We start from the raw sequence: 18,524 nt of genomic DNA on the forward strand, positions 1-18,524 counted from the left end.
CCTTTTTTAAAAGACACACACACACACACACACACACACACTTTTTGTCTGCTTCATTAGTCCATCAGTCTCTTTCTCCATAGGCATCTCAACAACAATGGGATCGTTTCCATGGGAACGAACTGCTTCCACGGACTCCACAGTTTGGAGACGCTGTGAGTATATATGTGTGTGTGTGTGTGTGTGTGTGTGTGTGTGTGTGTGTGTGTGTGTGTGTGTGTGTGTGTGTGTGTGTGTGTGTGTGTGTGTGTGTCTTGGGGAGGAGTTGAAGAAGTCAGGGTTGAGTTGGGGTCAGGATGAAGGGTTAGGAGATGACAGGGGGGTTTAATTTATACATTTGTGGAGGACAATAAACAGGATTTATTCAAACAACGCTCAACAACAAAACTGTGATAGAAAGAAATCCCATCGGACTGATAGAAAACTAGAAGAGTTATTTATTTAATTGTACACAAAAGGTGTCAAAAATCAACAAAAGGGCTTTTTTTCTTGGTAATATGGGACTGTTTACTTTGGCTACAGAACACCAGACTTCTTAAAAAGGCTGCATTCAACACCACAAACCTTTTGTCACATTCGCTTTTCCTGACAGTAGAGTTTGATCAAACCTGGCAACCCGACTTTGAGAACAGGACTTTTAAGATGCTGCAGGCAGTCGGTTGGTCAACAAACAGCTCCGACACTAACTGCTGCTAAAAAACTAAATATCTCCTTTATTTTTTCATTTATATTTCTTTATTTCTGGAATGAAAACAAGATACAACATGTAAATCAGTAAATGTAGGCTTGTGTGATATAGGGACAGCAACAAACAAAAAAAACATATAATGATTAAGAAAAACTCTTTTAATAAGCACAAGGAAATAAAATAAATGTCTGTATTTCTTTAATAAACACAGTAGAACATTTAAATCAGATACCTTTTGAGATTTATTGATTTTTAAATAAAGTTATATGGTATCCAGTTTTTTGATTGGAAAGAAATATCTTTTAAAAACAGACATATAAAAGTGTTTTTCTTTGCTTTAACAGCATGCTAACAATCATTTTTCTTTAATTTCACTCGTTCATATACATTTGTGCTCAGAGGTGATTTTTTTTTCCTTCTTTCGTCAACTTTTTGGTGATCAAAAACTCACAACACTGCATGAATGTACCAATATAGTACATCGCTGTAAAGACCAGTGAGCTTTTTTTTGTTTCGTTCAATAAATTTGCAAGTAAATATATTTTTTCACACTTTTGTTTTCGTCATGAATACTTTAAAAATGCGATTACTTTTTTTTTTATGGAACAAGGTTGATTTTTCTGAACTTTCGTATCAATAAATCAAGTTGTGTGAATAGACTTTCTCAAAATGCACACTAGTGTACAACAACATGAAGGCTCCTTAGTCTTAATCAAGACTGAAAACTTTATTAGTCCTTTCTTCCTTGACAAAGGCAGAGCAGACAAGATCCACTCTTTTGAGATCCCCTCCTTATCTTTCACAATAAAAGCCCTAGACATGTTTTACCTCACAGTTTACCTCATATATACCTCCAGCATTGCTTTGGGTCAATGGGATACTGGTATTTCGTCCTCTGCCTTCACACATTTATCAAACCTTTTATCGTTAAAGTGCTGCAACTGTCTTAAACTTGCATCACTGCTGGTATGAATAGTTTTGATGTGAAATATTATCAGGTGAGTATTTTGCCTTTAGAGTGTAAAGACATTCTCAAAAGGACAAAATGTAACGTGTCAGCTGCTATTTCTGCTACTAGCGGTTAGCATGTGATCTGTTTTTTTTAGCAAGTATTTCTGGATATTAGATGGAGGCAGATTAACCTGCGTGTGTGTGTGTGTGTGTGTGTGTGTGTGTGTGTGTGTGTGTGTGTGTGTGTGTGTGTGTGTGTGTGTGTGTGTGTGTGTGTGTGTTTATGTTGGTGCGTGTGTGTATAATCTGAGGAATGTGTGTGTGTATATAGAAATGTTTCTGTTTTCTCAGTCAACCAGAGAAGCAGGTTTAAACACACAAACACACGCTGCCTTCATTTGGAAATAGTTCTGTATTGAAATGTGTGTGTGTGTGTGTGTGGCTCTGTGTGTGGCCCTGGCTGTATGCTAATCATAATTACTATTCATGCGCACACACACACACACACACACACACACACACAGAGTATGTGTGTGTGTGTGTGTGTGTGTGTGTGTGTGTGTGTGTGTGTGTGTGTGTGTGTGTGTGTGTGTGTGTGTGTACCTGTAGGATCAGCAATAATAAACCACACCAGAGACTCAGGTTCATCTGAAACTACAAACACAAACAGAGAGAACGAGAAAACGGAAATGAAAGCAGAAAAAAAATAATTAATTCAACAAGCGCAGTTTGGTTTTAAAGGAAAACACACGTTTTAGAAGGACGTCAGTGTCTCGTTCGTCTGTGGTGGTTTTCATTCTGTTGCCCATCTCAGCTTCATCTATGCTCACATCCCCTTTTTGCCCAAATTAGACATTTTCTGGTTCCAGTAAGTGACGAAGATGGTGGTTAGCAGGAAAACCCAAAAAATCCAGCTTTCAAAACATCAGATGAGGTTTAAACCATAAAAATACCTTGAAGCTGTCTGTGGCCGGCATGAGCCTCCAAAGACCCACCAGTACTGAGTGGGAAACGCTGGGACACCTGTCAATCAACACAAACAAATTCAAAAATAAAAGTTTTCCAAATCTTAAACTGAAATGCAAAGTTTGATCCGATATTCCAGGAAAAGAGCTGACGTTTCTAGAGATGGTGTTTCCTGCCAAGAGCTGACATCACCTGGTCTAGAGCTGACCATTCCCTGTATAGATGTAGCATTCCCAGTCTAGATGTGACAATTACCAGTATAGAGTTAGTATTAGCAGTCTAGAGCTAAAACAATCCCTGTTTTCCCAGTCTAGAGCAGACTATTCCCAATATCAACCTGACAATCCAAGTTGAGAATTTACATTCCCAGTATAGAGCTGGTATTTCCAATCTAGAGCTTTCATTTCCTATGTAGAGTTAGTATTCCCAGTCTAGAGTTCGGCACTACCAGTGTGGATCTAGTATCATGTTAAAAGCTGGCATTCTAGATTTAAATCTGATATTCTAGGGTTTAACCCATTATTACTGTTCTAGAGCTGGCTATAATGTGCATAGATGTGACAATTCCCAGTTCAGATGTGACGATTCCCAGTATAGAGTTTGTATTGGCAGTTAAGAGCTAAAAGGTTCCCATTTTAAGTTTGGTTTTCCCAGTCTAGAGGTGACATTTCCAGTCTAGAGCTTTTCATTCCCACAGCATTGTAGAGCTGGCCTTTCCATTATAGATATTTAATTTCTTATGCAGCTGATATTCCCAGTATGGCTGTAGTTAAAGAGATGGTATTCCCAATATAGAGCATTACATCACCTGATCTAGGGCCGACCATTCCCAGTATATATATGGTTTTCCCAGTCCAAATGTGGCAGTATGTTTCAGCAGTCCAGAGCTAAAGCGTCTCCAGTTTGAAGTTGGTTTTCCCAGTTTAGAGCTCACCATCACCTGCTATTGATCGATGGGAGAACTGTTTCTGCAGGACTCCTGATGTTCCTCCGCCCACTAACTTCACCTATTGAACCTAATCAGCATGCACAATTAAGATAATTAGGATCGCCCCCAAAGCCTTCTGGATCTCCCATGAGCCCTTAAACTGACTAAATCAAAAACCTATTATCCAGCACTCGGCCAATCACAACCCTCCAAATTCCATCAATAATAGTTTGTCAGAAAGCGTAGCAGCCATTGTTGTTACAAACCATCCTCTGGACACACACACACACACACACACACACACACACACACACACACACACACACACACACACACACACACACACACACGTGTGCTCACACACGAAGGTCCAGACTGAAGCAATTTCAATTTAATGGTATTTTCACAATGTGGCAGCTTCATTCCATATGGTCTATGTATGTGTGTGTGTGTGTATATATGTGTGTGTGTGTGTGTGTGTGTGTGTGTGTGTGTGTGTGTGTGTGTGTGTGTGTGTGTGTGTGTGTGTGTGTGTGTGTGTGTGTGTAATAGCCACCTGCTTCCCAGAGATGGATGAGAGGACCTAACTGAAGCCATGTGTAGACTCGGAGAATGCTCTAGTCTCTACTGGTGATGAAAGAAATGAGTGAGGCTCAGTTAAATGTTTCTTTAATAAACTTAACAGACGGGGGGGGGGAAGGATTGAGCTAAACATCAAGCTTGGAACACAAACATTTACATGAAACACGTTCCCAGTATGAAGCTGACATTCCCACAGCATTGTAGAGCTGGCCTTTCCATTATATCGCTAACATTGAGTTGTAATTCCCAGTATACAGCTGACATTCCAAATATGTAGCTGTAGTAGCAATCTAAAGATGATTATTCCCTGTATAGCTCTGGTATTCCCAGTCTAGATGTGACAATTCCCAGTATTGAGTTACTTTAAGTAGTCTAAAGCTAAAATATTCCCAGTTTAGAGTTGGTTTTCCCAGTCTAGAGCAGGCATACTTAGGCTAGAGGTGTCCATTCCCAGTACATATTGGATACATAGCATCGAGAGCTCCATTAAAGAGCTAACAATGACCAACATTCCCAATATATAACGATATTACCAGCCTAAAGGGGACCATTCCCAATTTGGAGATGGTTTTCCCATTCAAGATGTGTCTATTCCCTGATAGTTAGTAGCCGTCTATGGCTAAACTTGTTCTCAGTCTAGAGCTGGCCATTCCTTGTATAGATCTGTTATTCCCAGTCTAGATGTGACAATTCCCAATAGGTAGCTGTATTACCAGTCTAAAGGTAACCATTCCCTATTTGGAAATGTTTGTTTTTTTCAGATTGTAGATCTGATAGTTCAGTTAGTAGCAGTCTAGAGCTAAAAATGTCCCAGTTTAGAGTTGTTTTTCCCACTGTCAAGTGGACCATTCCCAGTACATATTGGGTACTTACAGTCTAGAGCTGACATTCCCAAAGCATTTTTGAAATGGTCTTTCCATTATAGGGCTAACAATGAGCTATAATTCCCAGTATACAGCTGACATTCCCAATATATAGCGGTATTACTAGTCTAGAGCTGACCATTCCCAGTTTGGAGTTGGTTTTCCCATTTTAAATGTGACAATTACCAGTATAGAGTTAGTATAAGCTAAAATGTTCCCAGTTTTAAGTTGATTTTCCCAGTCTAGAGCTGACCCCTCCCAGTTCATATTTGGTACTTACCATCTAGAACTGACATTCCCAGTATATAGTTGGTATTCCCAGTCTAACAGAGCTACAGTTTCAGTTCAGAGCTAATCACTTCTAGTATTGATCTGGTATTCCGTCGGGCATTTGCATTCCCAGTAGAGCCAGTATCCCCATTTTGGGAGAGATAAATTCCAGTTTAGTTCTGTTCTCAAAGTAAACGTAAATTTTCCGAATTTGACCATTTTTAGTCTAAAACCATAAATCTAGAGTTGCCCAGTTTGACAAACCCGGTACAAAGCTGCATTACCAGTCCAGATTTGGCATTTTCAAAATAAAAGCTGACCCCAGATATTCCATATCCAAGTTTGACCTCATATTCCAGGTTTAGAGCTGACATTCCCAACGTCAACATGACAATAGCTGACCATTCCCTGTATGCATCTGGCATTCCCAGTTTAGATGTTACAACTCCCAGTGTAGAGCTCACCATTCCCAGTATTGCCTTTATTTCCAAAGTAGATGCTGACACCCCTGAAGTTTATTCTAGTTCAGGTGAAATTCCAAGTTTGACCTAATATTACATCTAACATTACTAATTTAAATGTGACATATCTGATGTGGTCGTGTTTTTCCCAGTCTAGATCCAGTATTCCCAGTCTGTGTGTGTATGCGTGTTAAAGAGAGATCTGACTGTCTGCTGATGTTTTATCTTTTATGTCACATTCCCAAACATTTCCTGTCATGTGTAACTTCCCGCTCTTTTCTCTCAGGGATTTGAACTACAACAGTCTGGTCGAGTTTCCGACGGCGGTCCGCTCGCTGAGTCATCTGAAGGAACTGTGAGTGTGAAAGTTTTTATGTGTGTTTAACTGGGAAAACTTTATCACTATTATACAACTTATGATTTCTATCTTAAAGAGGAAAACTTCATGTGTCATCTATTCAATTTTCAGCCGCTAAAGGCAAAAAACACCTAAATATTCAAAAGGTTTGCAAAAGAATTGGAGGAAGTTAATCAAATTTTGCATTTCCATACATCTTTTGATACTTCAAAATTGTGCATAAAAATATATAAATGAAAACAAAGATTTTATTTAACAACCTGATATTCTTGAATCAGACAGTCGTACATTTAGCTGACTTTGTACTTCAGTCAGATTGAGAACAAGTACTTCATCCACCGATGTTCATCATTAAGGGATCAGGATTTTAAAAAAGCAGGAACACTAATCTGCGTTCTGCTTCCTGTCTAGTGGTTTCCATAGCAACAACATCCAGTTGATCCCGGAGCACGCCTTCACTGGGAACCCCTCACTCATCACCATGTACGTACCGCTGACTCACCTCATGCCAAAACAAAAACACAACTCCAGACCCGGAGAGACGATGAAGCTCTTTGTCTGCTTTGGTTTTTATAGATTTTTCTACGACAACCCGATCCAGTCTGTTGGACGATCCGCCTTCCAGAACCTACCGGAGCTACGCACACTGTGAGAAAAACACTGAGATTAAATGTGGATGTCCATTAAATGTTGGTGGTAAATGTAGTCTATTTAAGTGCTGTTATATTGAACCAGAAAGCTGCAAAATCTGTAGTTCTTCCTGCATCCAGCGTCGTGACAATGACATAGTTTGAGGAAGGAAGAACTAACGGCTAAATTTATTGCGCATTTTTTCACTTCCTGTTCCCTCCTGTGTCTTTGGTTAGATATCTGAAATAAAGTCTCTTTAACAAAGGCTGAAGAGAGTTTAACATTTAGTTCTCTGATATTAAATAGGTCAGTAAACACACCTCTGGTGAATCTTAAAAAGTGTCTAAATGAGCCGACTGAACGTCTTCACGAGAACAGGAGTCGTCCTTTAGCTTGGATCTGACGTGAAGTCATGTGACCGAGTTGGAGTTCCTTTATAGCCTAACGTTAGCTTTTTACATTTACTTCAAACATCATAAAAGTGGTGTTCGTTTGTGACGTTTATCCTGGTGAACAAAACCTGTAAGAATCATAAACGTTTGTTTGTTTGTCACAGAGATTCTTTTCTGTAATAATCCAAAATCAAGTGAAAAGATCAGAGAGAACCAGTGATGATGACTTCCTGTTGGACTATAAATATACTGTTGACGAAAACAGCTAATAAACTTTGTTCTACAAAATTATACTCCCATAAAACGAAACTGAACTAAAGTTATGTTACAAGGGAAACACATTTTCTACTGATTACAGTCGCAGTTTTAACAGTTTGAAGCTCTTGGTTACATTTAGAAACGTTTTCAGAACGTTTGTTTGCCGTTTTAGTTTTCTGTAACAATCCAACATCTAATGGAAGAATCCCATTGGCTGTTTGTGGCGGGAACCAGTGATGATGACTTCCTGTTGGACTACAAATGCACATCATCCATGCAGCTCCCTGTTGGAGCGTATATTTGTAGTTCAAATCCGCAAAAATGGAATATTGAACTATGAGTGCAGAGGACGTGATGTATGAGGTCGAGGCTGCAGCTACTTAAGCCTTTGACGAGGATGCAATGCATTGTGGTCCATGTAGTCCCTGCCTGCACGGCTCCACGAGCACAAACTCAGCTTTCTCTGTCACTAAAGCAGCTCTGAGGAATGAACGGCTTTAATTTACCATCAACTCTGATTGAACACCCACATAGAGAGATGCAGAATTTTCCCTTTTAACTAAATAAATAGTGAAATGAAACCAGCAGTCCGTCAACGAGCTGCTTCAGATAATCAGACACTGATTACACGAAGAACACAAACACAATATTTCTCCGTATTTTCTCGACTTAAATCCAAAGCAAACACAGAACTCTCTGTTTCCTCAGCTCTCTGAACGGAGCAGCGGATCTCACCGAGTTTCCAGATCTGACGGGAACCGAGAGCCTGGAAAGCCTGTAAGACACACTCACTCACTCACACACACACACACACACACACACACACTCACACACACGCAGAGGAATGCTTCATATCTTGGCTGTTTGCTGTTGTAGTCGACATCAGTGTATGTTTTGAGAGCCGAAACCTCAAATCAAACTGCTGTTATTAAAACTGTGCGGCGGTTATTATTCCTTCTGACAGACTGTTGTGTCCCAGAGTTCCACGCCATAATAAACACCTCCACAAGGTTTATTTTCTTCTATTTTTGTTCCATTTAAACTGCGTCCCCGCTGGTTCCTGAAAGCAGCGTGTGTTGAACAGTAACCTCACACTGAACCAGTAGGTGGAAATAAAACCTCCAACCAAACAAAGCGTCACACATTCTTCATCTCTCTGTTTTTATTGAACGCCTCAACATCCTGCCTGATGGAGAGAAACTTTATGAGGTTAATGTTTTTTATATTCATCACTGTTTAGTATAAAATAATCGGGTTATATTTCACACACAGTCCACCTTAAATGCCCCTGAACACATCATAGTACATTTGATTCACATAAACACAACACAATGCACATCATACTTATATGCACCTGAACACAACACAATACACCTGAACACACCCTGGTACTATCCAATATCCCTTAAATGCACCTGAACACACCATCTTTTAACTAAGCACATCAAATAGAATTGCTCTTGAACACAACACAATGCTCCATAACACTATATGTTAAACCCAGTCACATCTAAATACATTCTCAGTGTTCCTAAACACACCACAATGCAACTTAAAACACTTGAACTATGCTTGAACACACCATAATTCACTCTAAATGCACTTGAACGCATCTTCTATACCTCCAATGTACCTGAAGAACTACTTGAACACAACAAACTTTAACCAAACACATAATCATCTTCATTATCATCATTTTAAATGTTCCTGAATGCACCCTAGTAAAACCTAGGAAGATTGAAATGTTCCTGAATGCACCATAGTGATTTGTATAATACCTTTGCATGCACAAGAACACATCGTCATGCCTTTTAAATGTTCCTGAACACACCGTAACACAACCTAGTACAGTAGTGATGCACCTGAACACAACATAATGCTCTTTTCCTGAACACACCAATGTATGACAACCTAGTAAAGTCCTGATGCACCTGAACACATCTTAATGTACTGTGTGTGTCCTGTGTGTGTGTGTGTGTGTGTGTGTGTGTGTGTGTGTGTGTGTGTGTGTGTGTGTGTGTGTGTGTGTGTGTGTGTGTGTGTGCAGGACCATCACAGGAGCTCGGATCACCTCTCTGCCCAGTTCAGTGTGTGAACAGCTTCCAAACCTTCAGCTGCTGTGAGTATTTTATTACGACAGATTAAGGCCATCGTATGTAAAAAAAAAAAAAAAAAAATTATAATAATCAAAATACAGAGCCCGGGGAGAAGGGGTTAATATTCAGAGAAAAACAAAATTTTACAAGAAATTGATTGGAAAAAAATGCCACCTTTAAACCCTGTGATAACTGTGTGTGTAAAATGTATTAATTATATAAGTATTTTTTCCTTACCATAAGAACACAACTTTAGGAGCAACAAAATTGAGACGGCGGCTGAATTTGTGACTTTAATTTCAGAGAATTTCTGAGTGTTTCATGCAAATTTATGATTTATAATTTCAGAGAATATTTTATATATATTATATATGTTTTTCTCTTAATTTAAGACTTTAATCTTGGACATTTTTAGGGTTTTTAATAAGAATAAAACCCCCCTCCCCTCGGCTCTGTAATTCTTTTTTTTAGGCCGTCAATGACCGCCGCTGTAGACCATTTGTTCCAACGCTTTCTGAGATATGAAAACTTATCATTGAACAAACGTCTTATCTTTGCAGCCTTTTAGTGGTTTAATAATTGTCTAATACATTCATATATTGTAATAACACTCACGCAAAATACTTAACTAAACAAACAGCTGAGGCTGATTGAATGTCTTCAGTTCTGCAGGTATGTGAACATAAAACCAAAGTATTTGACACATAAAAGTGACCTGATCACCAAGCCCGGGTCACCAGAGTTATTAGAGTTCATCCTGAGGTGAACTAGAGTGTTTGTGTTAGGTTTCATGTCCAATCATCCAGTAGATGTCGAGATATTTCAGTCTGGAACAAAGTGATGGACCGACTGACAAACATGAGGAAATATCTGACGCGTGAAATCTTCATTCACTTGATATATTTTTAATATTTCGTCTGATACTCTGTGAGCTCACTGTGATGCCTTCAGGGTGTTTTGGACTGATGACAACTGAAACTTTCTCCCTGCAGAGATCTCTCCTATAATCAGATCCAGACTCTTCCGAGCTTCTCCGGCTGTGAGAGCGTTCAGAAGATGTGAGTTTTTATTTGCTTTGTTTTATCTTTTTAATTGGACACTTACTAAACCACAGGTTCCCTCAATCAGAGGTTACTGTACTCCATTTAAGACAGGGTCAGTGTAATGTAGTGTTGATTCTGGCGCCCCCTGTGGACTAAAGTGGTTTTTACTGATTTTTTACTCATTTTACTGCAGCAGGTTCTGACAGTCTGCTCCACTCAGTCCTGGTTCCAGTAACAGGGCCTGGGTCTCCAGCAGCGTGGACTCGGTTCAGGACCCAGATCCAGCTGAGCTCTGGGTCCTGAACCGACTTTATAGAAACAGACGGTCTTTACGTCTTCACCACGTCACCTCCTTCCATATATTCTGTTACTACCGAATCCCGTTTTCCAGACCTGTGAAGCCTCCAATCGGCTCCACAGTCGCTGTATTCTTAACTGTTACCATAGCAACAATAAAGTACAGCCAGCTGTGCATTGTGGGAATAATTAGCACCGTTGTGGTCCATGTTTGACCAATCAGATCGCCTCTCTCTCTAAAACAGATTGATCAATGTGATGTCATGGAAATATCGGAGCTAATGTGTGTGTGTGTGTGTGTGTGTGTGTGTGTGTGTGTGTGTGTGTGTGTGTGTGTGTGTGCATGTGTGTGTGTGTGTGTGTGTGTGTGTGTGTGTTGCAGTGATCTGCACCATAACGAGATAGAGGAACTGGAGGAGAACACCTTCCACGGTCTGATGTCACTACGCTCTCTGTAAGCACACACACACACACACACACACACACACACACACACACACACACACACACACACACACACACACACACACACACACACACACACACACACACTTTAATTAGGCTGGAGATCCTGAGCAGCGATCCGAAGATGCCCTCTGTAAATACTTCCACATGGAAACACGCCCGGGTCCAGGTGGTCCGGTTGTTGATGGGTCGGTGTGATGCCATAGTTTGGCTCAGAGTCAAGAATCTACACAAAAATACTTCAACCGGTGGTGGAGGAAGTACTAAGAACTTAAACTTAAGTAAAAGTACTTCTCAACAAGTCTACTTTTCTACTACACTTTAATAACAAACTTGTTTTAACATACTCTTTATTTGTTTGTTTGGTTGTTTATCATATTTATGTGAACATTTGCATATTTTCTATTTTTAAATTATGTCTTTTACTATTGTATGTATTACTATTGAACTATTGTAAATAAACTGTTTCTGATACAATAGTGTAGAAATACTCTAAATGTGCTGCATTCCAAATCATATGTACTGAAGTAAAAGTACAAAAGTTAAAGTCATCATTTCAGAATAATATCTATTTTCTTTCATTGGATTATAATAATATATTAATGCATTAATGTGTTAATCACTTTAATTTGAATGACTTTATGTACTTCTGGGTAGTTTAATCCATAATAATACATCATAATTTATTCGTATAATTATCATAGATATTGAATAGGAGAAGAATAGACATCGAACTTTTAAAAGAAAACGTTGATTGTTGTTAGTTGTCATGGTGACGTATGCCTATTTTATATCTATGAAAATACTGTATTAATAATCTGAATATGCAAAGTAACTCATTTCAGTATCAGATAGATGTACAGGCGTTAAGTAAAGTACAAGTACCTTAAAACTTTACTTAAATATATTTCAGTAAATGTTCTTAGTTTATTTCCACCACCATAGCATTTGAGTACATGAACCCATGCACTTTGGAATTTATTCAAAGTACATTTTCCTACTCGTACTTCTACTTTTACTTGAGTATAATCTTCTAGTATTACTAAATCCACCTAAAATATGTCTCACTTAAACTGTAATCTGTGATTTCCTAATAACTGTTAACTTTCATTTTCAACGAGTTACATGAATACTAAAGTATGAGCTGTTGTACTTCAACCTGTCTTAACATGATGACTTATTTTATTATCGTATTATAATAAAATAAGAGTATTATATACACACGTTTTCTTTATCCTGGGATTAGAAACAAAGACTGGCTGTTGAAGGAGAACCCGTGGTTAATCCATGCTGACGTGCCTTCACAATATCAGGCCGGCGCCCAGACTTCACTGGCAGATTAAAGGGAAACTTCGGTATTTTTCAACCTGGAGGCTTTTCCCGTGTTTCTGTGTTGTTTTTTAAATTGGTCCAGTATTGAAGGAGAAGGAGCTGTAATTCACTGGTTTGGGGCATCTCCTCACCGTCAATGTGCTTCCACTAAAAGTTCTTGTTTTTTGCAACTGACAGCCTCAGATTGTTATTATAAATCTGCAGCAACATTATGGAAAGTTATTGTTTCTAACCATGTCTTATTCAACGAGAAGTCTTGTTCTGCTGGAAGACAGCGATGGAAACATGGAGGTAGAAGTTGTCAGAGTTTGTTGTGTTGGAGAATAGAAAGTGTAGCTCAGTGTTATCTTAAAAAATGTTTAATGTCTGAATATTAAGATGATTTCAATAATGTGGATTCTTGGAAACACACAATAACAAACAAACCAGATCAAGTGAAAGGTTAAGAAACATTTTAATATCTCTTAATTGCATCATGTTGTCAACCACTTATTTGATAACAATCTAATCCTGTCCGCGGCAACAACAAGATCTTTTAAGAGACGAACACGAGTGATAACACTACGGCTCATTTAGCAGCTGCAGCTCTCTCCTTCAATACTTTACATCAGTCACTTAGACAGAAGTTATCCTTAAAAAACCCTCAAACAGGCTGAGAGAACTATGTCCTCTCAGTTTGATAGAAGGTTGCTGGTTTAAATCCCTAATTCCTGCCTGTATTCTGTCTCTGTAGGGACTTATCGTGGAACAGACTGTCATCAGTGAAGCCGAACTCTTTCTCTGCTCTGCCTGCTCTCATCAAACTGTGAGTAACCAGAACACGTTACCATTAAAACCACAGCATCACCAAAGTGTCTTTACTGGTTGGTACAAAGCGAGGTTCAGTGTCGTCGGACTGCAGAGCGTTTTTTAAAAGCTCAGATCTGATGAATGAGTTCAGAGAAACAAACAAATATAAATCATTATCAAATTAACAATTCATGCTTTGGATTTCTTTGAATCCCAGACAAAAAAAAAAGTAAATTAATGTGATTTATTTGTTGTTTGCAGCGACCTGTCGTCCAATCAGCTGTCGTCTCTGCCTCTGATTGGTCTGCAGAGTTTAACTCATCTGCGATTGGCCGGAAACACACAGCTGATGGAGTTAATGCCGCGAGAGGACCTGCCCCGAGTCAGGTGAACACACACACACACACACACACACACACACACACACACACACACACACACACACACACACACACACACACACACACAGTCCTGAACTCTAATCTGTCTCCTTTGTGTCTACTGGGAATAATTTAAAGGGACATTCTGGTGTAATAAAGTTGATTTAACTTGAGAGTGTTTGGACTTAACCGGTAATGAAACGCTGATAAATATCCACTAGTGGAAAGTAACTAAGTACATTTACTTGTTGTGTTTAATTACAATTTTGAGGTAATTAACTTTAGTATTTCCATTTTTTGACACTTTATACTTCTTTTACACTACATATATATCAAATAAATAATAATTTATTAATATAGATTAAACTACCAGCAGTATATAAAGTCATTAAAATGATCTTAACCTTTACCAGCTGCAATGCATCATTATCACAATCCAAATTATTCTGAAATGAGATATTCTGCATAATAAATACTTTTAGTATAATTTAATGCTGATACTTTTGTACTTTTACTTAAGTTAGATTTTGAATGCAGGACTTTTACGTGTACCCGTTTCTCCACTGTGGTATTAGTACACGTTTCTTCCACCACTGTACATGATGAAGATGTTGAAATGGGTTTGTTTGTGTGTTCAGGGTGATGGAGCTTCCTTACGCCTTCCAGTGCTGTGCCTTCGTCTCCTGTGAGAGGAGAGGAGGAGGAGGAGGAGGAGGGAGGAGGAGGAGGAGGAGGAGGTTCGTCCTGGGAGAGAGAGGAAGCAGCAGACTCTACTGGGAGAGAAACCTCCGTCCTCTCCAGCCAAGGTGACAGCAAACACTCAACCTCACATCTAAAACAAGACCTGCAACTAAACCCAATATAGCCGTGAAACTAGAGGCCGATCACCAGAGAAACCACGATACGATATCATCACGAACCAGGAAACCTCCGGTTCTGAAAAGTGAAGTCAAAGCTTCATGTGTTAAAGCTGCATTCTCTCTGCTGTCCACCAGGGGGCGACTCCTCTGGTTGTATAGAAGTCTATGAGAAAATGACTCTACTTCTCTCTTGATTTATTCCCTCAGTAAACATTGTAAACATGAGTTTATGGTCTCAATCTCTAGTTTCAAGTCTTCTTCAATACAGCATGATGTTCATTTAGTAAATGATGCTCCATTTAGAGTCAAACAGACCATAAAGCAGGGGATGCTTTAGGGCGGGGCTACACACTGATTGACAGGTCCACACCAGAGATATTTGAGTAAAATTGTATTTCAAAGTAAAAGCCTTTGATGTCCCGCTCTCTTTGCTGTGTGTCTGCAGTCGATCAGGACTGGGAGGATTTCCTGATGGAGTTTGAAGAAGAACCTAAACTTCAACACTCCGTCCACTGCAGCCCAGCACCAGGTACATAGAATACCTGTATATACTGTATATTTATCATTATTATATAACAATAGTAATGTTGTGTTAATAATGTTTTATGTTACATTAATATTATTGTTTAGTTTTATATTTGAATGCTTTGGCAACATCATTTTTATTTTTTACTTTCAAGCCAATAAAGCCACGTTGAATTTAATTGAATTTAGGGAAATAAAACTTAATTCAGCTACTAAACGAAGACATATTTGACATGATACATATTTTTACGTCCGCCGATGAAGTAAAATCTTTCTGGTAAAAATCAGCTTGTTTTTAGGAGCTTAGAATAAGAGAATACAAATTGTTCTGCACAGAAGAAATCCACATTAATCATGGACATTTTAAAAACCCTCAACTATACTCAATTGATGATTTGTTGATTGATTGTACTGGTTTAATCCTCCTCCAGGACCGTTCCGCCCCTGCCTCCATCTGCTCGGCAGCTGGTTGATCCGTGGAGGGGTGTGGCTCATCGCAGCGCTCTCATTGGTCAGCAACAGCCTGGTCGTCCTGTCAGTCTTCTTTTCCCCCGCCTCCTCAGTGACTCCGCCCAAGCTGCTGATTGGTCTACTGGCCCTGGTGAACGGCCTGATGGGAGTTTGGAGCGGCTGGTTGGCAGCGGTGGATGCCTGGACGTTTGGCAGTTTTTGGAGGTACTAAACAGAACTGGGATTGTAGGGACTCTATGGATTGCGGGGACTCTAAAAAATCTATGAATTATAGGGACTAAGGGGATTGTGGGGACTTTAACAATGCATAGGATTGTGGTCCCAATGCGATTTTATGGATTGTGGGATTTAGTGGATTTTGGGGACTCTGACAATTCTATGGATTGTGGGGATTTAAGGGATTGTGGGAACTCTGACTATGGAATGTGGGGACTCCATGGATTGTGGGGACTCTGACGGATTATGGGGACTCTGACAACTCGGATTGTGGGGACTCTTGGAATACTATCTTTTGTCGGGACCCTAGAACAATGTAAAGCTCTTGTAGGACTATTGGGAATCTTGAGAACTTAAAAGCATCTAGAGCTGGAATATCTGGCCAACTTTGGAAAAATGGGAACAATGGGAAGTCGGGGGACGCTTGGCACTGTGGGAAAGTGCAAAAACTAGAAAAATGTTCATCTAAACTTAAATATAAGTATGTAATATATCATGACTTCTTGGACTCTGTGTGTTGCAGGTACGGGGCGAGGTGGGAGAGCAGCTTCCTGTGTCGCCTCAGTGGCTTCCTGTGTGTGTTTGCATCACAGACCGGCCTCTTCCTGCTAACCGTTGCTGCTCTGGAGCGATGCGTGGCCGCCACCGCCGCCGCACGCCACCACGACAAACCGGACAGACACACTGGTGAGAAAAAAAACACACACACACACACACACACACACACACACACATCTGGACAGTGTTGTCTGATTAACTCCTCTCTCTCTCTCCAGGTCGCTCCTCGTCGCCGCTCTCCGTCCGTCTGTCCGTCGGCCTGTGCTTCCTGTTGGGCCTCGCCGTCACGCTGCCCCCCCTGGTGGCCGGACACAGCAGCTCCTCCCTCTGCTTGCCGCTGCCTTCCTCCTCCTCTTCCTCCTCCCTGGCCCTCTCCGTCTCCCTGGTGCTCCTGGACTCGCTGTGCTTCCTCCTCATGACGCTCGCCTACTCTCGCCTCTACTGTCGGGCCAACAAAGCTGCGCCCGCCGCCGAAGAGGAGGCGGCGTTGACTCGACACGTGGCCTGGCTGCTGTTCTCCGACTGCCTCCTCTACCTCCCTGTGGCCTTCCTCTCCTTCTCCTCGCTGCTGCGCTCCCCGCCGCCGGGCCGGAGGCGGCGAAGGGCGTGTTGCTCCTGGTGGCGCCGCTGCCGGCCTGCGTCAACCCGCTGCTCTACCTCCTCTTCAACCCGCTCGCCCGGCAGGAGCTGGCGGCGCTCGCCAAACGCACCCGTGGGGCCGTGGCGTTACCGAAACTCTGCATGGGAGGAGGAGGAAGAGGAGCATCAGGAGGAGGAGGAAGGTCGAGGAAGGACATGATGGAGTCGATGTACGACGAGGATGCGGAGAAACAGTCATGTGACTCGACGCAGGCGCTGGTGGCCGTCGGAGGCACGAAGGAGGAAGAGGAGGAGGAGAGAGGAAGACGACAGAGCGACACACAACATTCAGTGGCGTTTGTTGTTCCCCATCAATAGACTAAAACACACACACACACACACACACAAACACACACACACACACACACACACACACACACACACACACACTAAAGCTCTCACCTGCCAAAGACTCACCTGAGCTCGTTGGTTAGATTTTGGAGGAATTTATTTTGCCTTTTATTGTGAAGGAAACTTTACAGACACGACAGGTAAATGCAGAGGAGACCCTGATTCTTTGATCTCTTTTGTCCCAGATGGCCACCGTACTGTCTGTCAGACGTCAGCCAATCAGATCAAAGCAAAAAGACTTCAAGATTGAGTGTGAAATTTTAACTTTAAAAGAATATACATGTGATAATCAACTAAAGTGAAGTATTAATAAGTGAATTGTTATATAGCAGATCATTTGGCAGGTGAGTCAAAGACTTCAAACACACACACACACACACACACACACACACACACACACACACACACACACACACACACACACACACACACATATACACTGCAGACTGTGTGGTAGCAAATGTAGCAGAGACCCATAGAACTAAAACATTTTTTATCAAAAGTGAAAAGAAATATACAAATAAATGAAAAAAAGACCTTTAACATTATCAACTCTCTGATCGGTCAATTCAAGGACTCATGTCAGGAAACACACACACACACACACACACACACACACACACACACACACACACACACACACACACACACACATATATAATGAGCAGTCAGCAGCTTTTATTTTGAAATAAGACATGATTTACAGCACTGTGTTACCAAACATCCAACCAAATGTTCTACCAAATGCTGTTGAGCATTGTGTGTGTGCGTGTGTGTGTGTGTGTGTGTGTGTGTGTGTGTGTGTGTGTGTGTGTGTGTGTGTGTGTGTGTGTGTGTGTGTGTGTGTGTGTGTGTGTGTGTGTGTGTGTGTGTGTGTCCACAGCTAATGTGTTTTTGTGAGTGTGTGTGAAAGCTGCAGCGTCCGTGTGAGTTTCGTCACAGAGTCGATCCCCCCCGAAAGTGAAATAACAGGAGTCAGAGGACAAAAGGTGAAGAAGCTCATGTTCAGCTGCAGAGAGAAAACATTAAAGGGCCAAACTGCTGCATTTTGGGGTTAAATTGTTTCTTGAATGGTGGTTCAAAGAAGGATCCATACAGGAAACATTTAGAGATCACATGACAACAAACACCTGCTGTTAGAATACAAAATGTAAG

At 40.7% G+C, this 18,524-nt stretch overlaps 1 protein-coding gene across 1 annotated transcript in view; it reads left to right on the forward strand.

The window, feature by feature from the left end:
* Positions 1–17,336, forward strand: part of LOC129112809 (leucine-rich repeat-containing G-protein coupled receptor 5-like) — a 35,772-nt gene extending 18,436 nt beyond the window's left edge. Inside the window, 16 exon segments of the mRNA XM_054625043.1 lie at positions 84–155; positions 5,996–6,064; positions 6,479–6,550; positions 6,644–6,715; positions 8,056–8,124; positions 9,395–9,466; positions 10,436–10,501; positions 11,166–11,237; positions 13,314–13,385; positions 13,631–13,756; positions 14,388–14,434; positions 15,055–15,138; positions 15,566–15,809; positions 16,345–16,508; positions 16,598–16,954; positions 16,957–17,336. Coding sequence (XP_054481018.1) covers positions 84–155; positions 5,996–6,064; positions 6,479–6,550; positions 6,644–6,715; positions 8,056–8,124; positions 9,395–9,466; positions 10,436–10,501; positions 11,166–11,237; positions 13,314–13,385; positions 13,631–13,756; positions 14,388–14,434; positions 15,055–15,138; positions 15,566–15,809; positions 16,345–16,508; positions 16,598–16,954; positions 16,957–17,336 — 2,038 coding nt within the window.
* The last annotated feature ends 1,188 nt before the right edge of the window (positions 17,337–18,524 follow it).

This window comes from Anoplopoma fimbria, chromosome 23, assembly GCF_027596085.1.
Source record: "Anoplopoma fimbria isolate UVic2021 breed Golden Eagle Sablefish chromosome 23, Afim_UVic_2022, whole genome shotgun sequence".
Classification (NCBI taxonomy): Eukaryota; Metazoa; Chordata; class Actinopteri; order Perciformes; family Anoplopomatidae; genus Anoplopoma; species Anoplopoma fimbria.